The 10,477-nt window shown below is 42.2% G+C and overlaps 1 protein-coding gene across 1 annotated transcript; it reads right to left on the bottom strand.

Annotated features, from left to right (window-relative positions):
- Positions 1–7,299: 7,299 nt before the first annotated feature.
- gal3st2 (galactose-3-O-sulfotransferase 2) lies at positions 7,300–10,232 on the bottom strand. Its single transcript, XM_035911353.2, has 2 exons — positions 9,600–10,232; positions 7,300–8,130 (listed from the first exon to the last, which is right to left on the bottom strand). Exons 1-2 carry the CDS (start codon positions 10,230–10,232, stop codon positions 7,300–7,302), a joined length of 1,464 nt encoding a protein of 487 aa, XP_035767246.2.
- Positions 10,233–10,477: the final 245 nt, after the last annotated feature.

The following is a 10,477-nucleotide window of genomic DNA, read 5'->3' as shown; positions in this document are numbered from 1 at the left end:
AATAGTTGTTTTTTGTATTATATGATTTATTTATTACATTTTATGTGGAGTGAATAAATAAAGTATATTTATGGTGGCCCTTAGAGACAAAGCACGTACAAACTCCAAAACTCGTAAAAACTCTAAAACACGTAAAAACTCAGAAGCACGTACAAAAGACAACAGAAGTGCTCCAGGATGCTAGGGCGCAGTGTTGAGCTTTTGTTACCTAGTGGCTACACAAGCCAGGAAGTATCTACAACCGGATTTGGTGTGTGGTAGTAACAGGTAAATGAATTTTTTTTTTTAATTATTAGAATAAATATGAGTGCTTGTCTATAAATACACAAACAATACACACATGTTTTCAACTGTGTAATTTAAGTGATCTGGGTAGCTCTGTTTTGGAAGTTCAGTAAACGCTAGAAATGTGTTTTGGAGTTTGTACGTGCTTTGTCTCTAGGGGCCATATATAAACATATATAAATAAAACCACTTTTTTTACATTAGTAATTCCTTTTCTGCATAATTTTATATTATTGTTAATGATTAAATAATTAAAGCAACAAAACAACCTGAAGAGCCGGTTCGGAGCCGAAAGAGCCGGCTCTTTTTAGTGAGCCGAGCCGAAAGTAAAAAGAGCCGGAAATCCCATCACTAGTTTCCACAGTGTGTGGCATGTCAAACATGGAGGAGGAAGTGTGATGGTCTGGGGCTGTTTTGCTGGATTCAGGGTCGGACGCACCCTGAACCAAAACAGCTACCACAGCGCCATGCAATATTCTCTGGTATGTAGGGGTCCATCCTACAGCAAGATAATGACCCAAAATATAAGTCCAACCTATGCCAGAACTACCTCAGGAAAAAAGAACAAGATGGTAAGCTTGAAAACATGGAGTGACCAGCACAGTCTCCAGACTTAACCCCATCAAGCTGGTTTTGGAACAGGACAGAAGAGGGAAAGCAAAGCAAGTGCAAAACATTTATGGAAACTTCTGCAACAGATAGGGGAAGAACTTTCTGAAGAATATTTGATTTTTGTTTTAGAAAGAATGCCACAGGTGTGTTCAGCTGTTATATCTTCCAAAGGTGGCTACTTTGAAATGAAAGGATAGTACTTGGAGTTGAGAAATCATGGAATTATGAATTTATAGACCAAAATATATTCTAAACTTTTGACTCATCACAATGCAATGAGACATTAAACTCCATAATTTTCAATAAAAAACTGGAAGAACTGGGTGTTCTAAAACTTTTGACTGATAGTGTATATTTAATATACAGTCCCAATCAAAAGTTTAAGACCACTTGATAAATGGCAAAAAAAAGAACCAAAAAAACCCCAAACATATTTGGCATGGTTGGATCCTAACAAGGTTTCAAGTAGAGCTTCAACATGCAAAAAGAAGAAATGGGAGTGAGACAAAACATTTTTTGAGCATGCAATTTATTAAAAACAATACTTCAACTGAAACAGGCTGTTGTACAGCTGATGAAAAGTTTAGGACAACATGCCTTCAAAAGTCCAAATCTGTGCAAAAGTGTGGATTCATGATAATTTTAAGTAAGGTGGTCACACTGTCACGATGTTCTGATTGCAAATGCAAAAAAAACCTTTCCCTTTTTTAAACATGGTCGAGTTGTTAAACTCCATAAGCAGGGTCTCTCGCAGCGCACAATTCTCCACCATGAAAAAATACGGTGTCTCATTAACAGATGCCTGTATGAAAATTGGCTGGACCTGGAATCAAGCTTCCTCTTTAATAATTACCATAGATCCTCGTAGCTACGTGCAGCGGGGCTAGGGGAGGGTCTGTGCTGACGGACGGGGGTTACTGACCTGGTAGCCTGGCTGCCCCTGGGTGGGTCCGGGTCGGGCGTGAGGTTCTGGGGGCGCTCCGGCTCTGGCCTGGGGCCCTGGCCGGGCCTCGGGGGCCTGGGTCCTGGTTGGTGTGTTGCCGGGGTTGTGGGCCGGTGGGTATATGGGGGCCCGCCACTGGCGCGGGGTGCCGCCGGTGCGCCGAGCCACCTGGGGGGCTCTTCAACTGGTGGGGGGGGGGGGGGGGGGGGGGGGGGGGGGGGGGGGGGGGGGGGGTTGTCACATCTTGCAGGAGCTTTCCTCTCTCAGGAACTCTCTCTGCAAGAGGGGGAGATACAGGAGAGGTGGAGGAAGATCTCAGCCTGGGCGTCTATTGTCTTATGTAGTCTGGAAGATGAGTGGATGATGGGGTGGGTGCAGTTTTCTCTGTGGTGGGGTTGGGTGGACTGCCCCGGGCTCTGTGGGGCCGGGCGGCGCCGCTGCACTGGGCCCCGGTTCGGATGGGCCTGGGCCCCCCTTCCCTGGCGGGTCGCGGAGTATGGGGGTGCCTACTGGGGTCAGCGGGGGAGCTGGCCCCAGGGAGGGGTCAATTGCCCCTCCCTTCCTTCCCTCCCCATCTCCAGCTGCCTCCCTCTTCCCGCTCCACCACAACCACCCACACATGCAGGGCCTTGGAGTGGGGGTGTGTCACCAGGGTGCAGAGGGGGTAACCCCCCCCTCTGTCCCCTTCTGGCTGCCTCTGCCTCAATTTTATCCCGCAACTTAGACATTCACATTACTCACACTCTCATTACACATACATATAGGATCTTGGGGGTGGGCACGCTACACGGAATCTCAATTACCATCAGGGTGTACACCTCACCCCTGGCGTCGTTGCCCACCTCTCAATTTTAAATACACGTAGACATTGAGGGCTAGCAGGAGGGACTATGCGCTCACCTGCTGCTCTCTGGCAGGTAGCTCCATGCCCTCCTGGGTTTTAAATGCACCTTAGAACACACATACATCAACACTACAATGAGCGGGTGGAGGGAGGTTAGGAGTCTTCTCTCACCCTCGTTCTCTGCGGTCTGCTGGAGCAGGGGGGCTAGGAGGAGGTGTTGGCCGTCCGACTGGGGTCCGGAATGTGGGGCCTCCCTGCTGCTGCGGAGTCGGGGCGGTCTGCTTCTCCCCACCGCAGGGAAAAAGGGTAACACAACCTGGGTCTGGGTGCAGTTCCCCCCTCCAGGGGCAAGGGTACCTAGACCCGGTTTGTAGAGTACGCTTGGGGAGTGTGATTGTGTGTACAGCGTCTCTTTATGTCTGTCTCCACGTTGGTTAAGTGTGGAGTAAGTGCATATGAGAGCATGAGGGTGGGAATGGATGTTTGTATCTGTGTGTGCCTGTATGTCTGTGTCCATATGTCAGGTTGGGTATCAGACGCCACCTCTCTGAGGACAGCTCAGGCCCTCCAAGGTTTGGAGGCATATCTCCCCCCACCACTTCCCCTGCCGGGGGCGGACTCCCTCAGACATCGGTGCGTTGGTGGTTCTTTGTGTCCGGGGGTGGGCGTCCGGGTGCACACCGGCTCACTCCTTGGCGGCTGCTTATCGGGGCCTGGAGCCTGGGGCTCGCTTGGGCCACTTCGGAGGTGGGGTGCCCCCGGCCTCTCGGCCTGGGGCTCGGTCACTCAGGCACAGCTGGCTGCCGGCGGAGCTCACGGGCACGTCGCTGCAACCCCCCCTGGCTTCTGCTCCGTGGCTGCTGGGTGACCCCTCATCTGGGACTCTCCTCAGCTCTTTCTGGGACAGTGGCACGGCTGCCCCTCTGTTGGTCTTCCTTGGTCTCTTGTGTTCTGGGGGCCTCTGGATGTCTGGAGTTTTGATCTCCTCCATACCTGCTTCATGCCCTGGAGGACGGGGCAGTGGCCCCCCACACCCTCTAGCAGATCATTACATGAGGGAACCTTTTAAGAAAACAAGCGCGTCCATGCTCACAGGTGTACACACGGGTGATCACACACACAAACTACACCGTTTTTGGCTCCTACCTCAATGCACACTGTGCTGTCGATCTTACGTGCTGCACAATAATGTTTAATATTTAGTATTTACTGTCATATTCCCATATATCATTGTGATGTTGTTTATTGTATTACTCTCGTTTTCTTCTGCTTGTTTTCTTTTTTCTTTCTCAACAGGTGATCCAGGTGATCGATACATGTATTTTTTTTTTTTTTTTTTTTTTTTTTTTTTGCTTATTCTGTTTTTTGCCCTTCTCCCCCGTCCCTCTTCTCAACTGTTTTTCTTTCCCTCTTTCTTTCTCCCTTTTCTTTCCCCCAGTCAAGTCTGTCCCGTATTCAGCAAGTGAAAATAAAATAAAGAATAAAAGGTGAATCAAATGGACCATTACGGCAAAGCTGGGATGGTCAATTTGGTAAAGAAAATCCGTTGGGCATCTTTCTTCGCCTTTAGACAATAATTCTGATGGCAAAGGAGCCAAACGGGACAGGCAAGGGGAAAGGAAAAAAAAAAAATAAAAAAATAAATAAATAAATAAAAGATCTTTTGTTAAAAGGGTTGGCGTAATAAGCAAATGCTTCAGCCAATACCTTTTGATTAGCCTTGTCTCATGCTTTCTTGCTTTGTGGTAAATCTTTGTTCTGTCTTCACTGAGATATTTGAATGCTAATCAATAAACATATCAATCAATCAATCAATGCTGAAAATACACACCAACTGTGAGAATCATAGTTTCTAAGTCAATAGGCATTTTGTCAGTTTTCAGCTGATAAATTGTTGCTTTTCTATAAAAGAACGAGTCTGTTTTCTTTTCTACTCTACCTGAGCTCTCAGAACACTTTATGCAACTTGGTTTATTCAGAATTCATTCCCAACATTGTTGAGATATTGTATTTACAAACAGAATGCTACTACCTTTTTATATTTGAATAGGTGAGATCAGTGGAAAAAGATTGCTCTGACACCCAGCTTTCCAATGTTTGCATTTTAAAGGGGAAGTCCACCAACAACCACACCTCCAAGTATAGATGTAAGTGCAGATGAAAATAATCATCTTCTTTTAACTAAAAGACTAAAAAATGTTGTAGGATCAGCCTGTTTTCAGCTCTGAGTTTAATAAACAAACACATTTTATGTGAGAATGACTCACAATAAATAGAATAAACTATACACAGTGCTTTGTGGTGGCTTTATTAATGGGTGTTCCAGGTTGTGGGTTGTGTGGTAAGACTTTGGCATGATCTCTGAACCTGGAAAGTAAACTACTCTCAGCCGTCTCAAACAATAATTAATCGAAATGAAAAGAAGTGATAATTATCTGTTTCATAAACAGGCTAGTCCATTTAAAAAACATGGTTTCATAAAGCATAAAATCCCACCTCAGCTACAGGCTTTTGTGACAAAGCTGCAGGAAATCATGAGTGATGTTCCCAAATGTCAGAGCTCAGTGGTCGGGTCACATTAGGTCACATCTTATTATGCAATGCCAAAGCTGTGGCACCTCCCACCTGTCAAAGACAAAGTTAGAGACACTGTGGCAGCTGACAGGTTCTGCCTGTTTACAGTTTTCTTAATAATTTCTTTCTCACGTTAACAGAACAAAGATAAGATGACCTTTAATAATCCCAGAGATTTCAAATTCTGGGCGGGGCAGGAATAAGACAATAGGCAGCATACCTAATAGAAGAAAATAGAAGAAATTATTCAAGCTATTCAAGGTAGAATTTTATATAGGTGTGTGTGTGTGTGCGTGTGAAAAAAAAAAAAGAAAATAATTACCATAGATCATTAGCAGAAAATTTCTCTTAGTGCTTTTTCCCCCTATGCTCTATGTGTTTCTGTCTAACATTTACAAGAATTTACAAGTAGTCTTGAGCAGACAGGGATTAAACCACCAACCTTCCGCTGAGTAGGTGCCCTGTTCTACCACTGGAGATACAGCCACCCCCAGAATGTCAATGCTACTGAGTACTACCGAATGTGTGCTGGTATATGTACAATGGCTGCCTTGATATCCCAGGTTCTGTACAGGACGATGGTTAATGAAACTGTACTTATAAGAACAGCATTATTAAATGAACGGATTATTCTTATACCTCTGAGCCAGGGTAAAGGCCTGTGGTAGACTAGCAGTTAAGCATGCAGGAAAACATCCAGGTGAGTGATTACCAATCTTCCTTATTGCACTTGCATATAAGCTTCATCTTTGGGATCTGTTTGACAGATTAAAGACCAAAAAGTCATTTTTAACAGCTTAAACACAGGCAGACAATCACTCTTGGCACCACACCAGAACCCTCAAATGGAGGTACTGTAACTCAGACAGCATTGGTAGTTTCCATAAAAAGGCCCTTGATTGATTTACTTTAGAAAGAGGACACTGTGCTACCTGTCAAAGATCCTTTATTTTTTGTTAAGAGAAGAGGAGTCACTCTGGGTCTCCCATGGCAAATTGGTCCTGGGTGAGGGAAAAGACAACGAGCAATTCAGGAGACCCCTGTGGGTGAAAAATCTAGGAAACAGTTCACCCTCCCCGGGATAGGGTTACCGGGGCTCACTCTGGAGCCAGGCTTGGGGAAGGTGCATGTGCCTATGTGCCAAATGACAGTTTAGAGTACCTTACCTTCATGGCGTTCCCGGGTGGGGTGCTTCAACACTAATGTGGGCAATGACAGTGAGACCTGCAGGGGTGTGATTGGAAGCAACAGCTAAATTGGATCTCTGTTAACACCATGTTCAACACACACACACACACAGATTAATACATTCCATTTCATATATGTATATTTTATTCTTTATATAATCTGATATTTTAATGCCATGTGCTTTTTTTTTAATGCTGTGACACATTGATCCTGGAAGAACATTACTTTATTTCAAGGTGTATTACTGTGGCTCAAATGACACTAAAAAGCAACTTGACTTGAACTAGCATGTTCAAGTCAAGTTCAAGTTCCATTGCTATCTTCAGCAATTAAAACAAACAGGGTATAAAAACAGTCCAAAATTCAACCCACTGCCATGTACTTCAAAGATATGTTTTAAATGAGCAAACAAGCAAGAAAACAAACAAAAGTTAATTCGTCAAAAACATTTTACTCTTGACTGTGTCTTATAACATCCAGGAGCTAACAATATTGGGCTTGGTTAGCCTCTTATATTCATAAGAATGAATAATCACCAAAGTGATATGATATTCCGGCTTTCATATTTTCAACTTAACCACTGGCTACTAAAAAAAGCGAAAAGAAAAGAAAAAAAATCAAAAATGTTTGTTAATACCCAACACATACTTCTCAAGCATATCATATATCCTGTGATTATTAGTCACAGGTATTACTCGTGGTATTCTTGTTTTATTCTTAGCTTGTGTTTTTGTTAACAGAGAACTTGTGGAGGCCCATTGGTTTTTGAGACCTGATTTTACTTCTTAAGGTCAGGCTGCTCAGGTCTTCCCATTCCTGATGCTTTGCTATCATAGCAATTTTCTTTAGGTGATTATTTAACAGTCTTAGTTGCCTGTTTATGCTTAGCAGCTTCCTTTGGGAACTGCTTGGTGTACAGACGATGTGTGTACTGCAGTTCTGGTAAGATAAATCTCTGACATTTTGTTTTGGTTTGTATATCTAAGTTTGGGTTTAGGTTATAGCCCTGAATGACAGCTGTTCCATACTGAAAAGGCTTCAGCCTAGCATCCTTTACCAGTGATGGGTCAACCGCACATCTATCTTTCAGGCAAGTGTTTGCAAGCTTGACTTGTAGCTTTCTCAGCTGAGCTACTTCCCTCTCCATCTTCTGTCGTCCAACAAGACTATCCACTTTGTGCCAGAAGGTTGTGTTGAAGTGTAGGTAAATCCTCCAGTCTAAAGCATTCCACTTCTTGATTTTTTCTGCAGTGTTCAGTGAAAGTGAATGCCGAGTTTGTTCACTGCGACTATTGAGCCGAAAGGAAACCATATCTTCCAAGGACCAGCAGAGGGAGTACTTGAGCAAGACCATGGACTCATCAAAGTATTCAGAAATTAGTATAAGATTAAAGTCCTGTTCTATGGTTTTAATAGCCACAGTGGTTCTCTCCTCAAAGTCTCCAGCACCAACTGCAATATTATTCTTAAAGCCAAAGTCAAAAGCCAGAATATTGTGAGCGTAGTGGTTGTTGGCTACCGATGCATTATAGTTTCTCCAGCTGTTGTCTAAGAAGTCCTCCAGGCTAAATGTCTTACGAAAGGCTGGGATGCTCTTATAATAACTAAAGATGGATTCCATCATAGCCACAGGATGTCTCAAGATGGAAAAGTAAAAGGTATCCTGAGGCATCACTTTTGCCACCTGGGAAATACATAGTAAATTACACAGTCAGACACCTGTTGTTCTGAAGACCAGTAGTGTTATCACTATATTATCCATGTGCTATATATGTTTATTCTTGTCATCCTTAGCAAGTCATAAAATTGATTAAAAAAAACAAATTCAGATAAATTTCAAAATATGTCACATTATTTCAATAACAAAATGCAGTGTGTGAAAAAATAATACGCCTTTACTGCTTTCTTTTGAATTTAGAGGGTAAGTTTCAGGTGCTGCTAATCAAAAGCACTGATTAAATGATCATTAACAAGTGTCAGAACTTCTATAAAAGGAGACATTTTGGTCTCGAGCCTTCTGGTGCATTTTCACGCAATGCCAAAAAGGAAAGAAATCCGGAGAGATTTGAACTGTTCCTGGAAGGGTTAAAAGGCAGTGTTATGAGATGACTTATGAGATGACTTTTAGAGAGAGGCCAGACGTGAAAGACTCCCACCCCTTAAAAATAAAAGTAAATGAATTAAATAAATAAATATTTATTAGTCTTCAATAAGATAAACTAGACCAGATTAAAGCATACCATCCTTCCTGCCTGTAAAATTATTATTTTTTTAAATGTGTAAAATTGTGACTGGTGAAGGATTTTTATTAGAACCAATTTGCAAAAGCAATGGGAGAAACACCTCTCTTATGAAAAGAGAGGTTTTTCATAAGATACTAAGAGACACCTCTCTACACGTGTAACTGTATAATAATGATAAAAGTATTTATTCTGCAGAAAAGTGTTCCCCATCACTGCTGTATGGATTAGTGTTACTGCTGCAGATGTTTAATGCATAATAGTATATAAAATCACGGGTTTGTAGTACCTGTCCTATAAGGACCACAACAAAATTTAATCATCTCAGAAACACTAGCCTAGATCATAGATTCATAGATTCAGTCTAAAAAGTAACTTTAAAAAAAAAAATCACTTCTCTCTGGTCAATCTGTAACAAATGCAAGTATCACTGTGTTAGATTAATGTCTAAACATTGCAAAAACTAAGAAGCGATGCACACATACATGCATGTAGCACAGTAACATGGTAACCTGGTATCATCATATCATAAGATGTCATGATATGATGGTAAATAATGTTTTGTGTTCTCCTACACATTGTGCACACCTGCTGATCTCTGGTAAATGGTTTGCAGTATGAGTTACCATGCCAATATACCCTTGTGAGAATTTTCTTTTCAAACCCAGGGTAACCTTTAAGGTACCTGTATAAGAATGAATCCTGCTTTGTAGTTTAGATAATTTGTACATTAGATAATATTTCATTAGGTCTTGATATGTGAAACTTTGAAACAGGGTGTACTGCAGCTTTTATTTTGGCCCAATTAACACATTTTGGTACTTAGTCAGGCTGACTGGAATACCAAACCATATCAAATTGATATAATTGCCGTGGTTGCCATGGAACTACATACATTTCTGATGAAACTCACCTCAGATTTTTTAAATCTCATGTGGTTGCACATGATGTGGAACTCTTTCACACTTCTGCTGCTAACTCCTTCGACAAAATGTGGAACAAAGAAAAATGGATAAAATAACTGGCTCTGTTTGTTTAGAGGGAGAGCGAAGGTCAAGTTTCTGCTTTCGCCATAGCGATACAGGAGGTTTAAGATAGTGCTGCTTGCTGTCTTGTGTGTCTTGAGGAAAACGATGTGAGACTTTGGATGGCAGGTTGCTTGAGTGTGAGTATTGTTCTGAGTCTTCAAAAAACTGGAAGGAGTGAAAGAGAGGGTGAGTGTTTTTTCTGTGCCTAGATTTAAGTCTTTCCGGGTACTATGGGAAACCAGAGAAGATGGAAGGTCAACGTTTGGTTTGTTTCTGTCTTTTGGTAGAAGCAGCTTGCCCAGTGTAACTTTTCTCCCCTCCTGTTGAGAGCTTGCAAGCCTGTCGATTAAAGAATATGAAGGCTTTTCATGTTGCTCATGTTGATGATTACTATTTGCAGTTTGTTCCATTTGTTGTAATCTTGTGTCTTCAGGTCTTATGTGAGGAAACTCTTTTTCTTTCTTGATAGGGAACTTCATCTGCTGGAGTTGTACTAGCTTGCCATTCCTGGAAAACATCATAAACACAATAAAATACCTCACTTTCAAATCTTATTGATTGTTTTCTCCTTGGGTCAGGAACTTTTGACATCACATTTTATTGCACTGGAGGTCCTCTACTGTGGCATTTTAATAAACATTTCGATTTTGTTTGAACAAAAGTGAGGATGTGACTTTCTATATGCCAAAAACTTCCTGTAATCAGTACCTTACAATGTGACACTGCAGGTTGATTCAGCCAGCTATCCCTTGAAAGCAATTAG

The sequence above is a fragment of the Neolamprologus brichardi genome, chromosome 1 (genome assembly GCF_056152115.1).
Source record: "Neolamprologus brichardi isolate AB-2024 chromosome 1, ASM5615211v1, whole genome shotgun sequence".
NCBI classification, from domain to species: domain Eukaryota; kingdom Metazoa; phylum Chordata; class Actinopteri; order Cichliformes; family Cichlidae; genus Neolamprologus; species Neolamprologus brichardi.
This window is presented reverse-complemented; position numbering and strand designations above follow the sequence as displayed.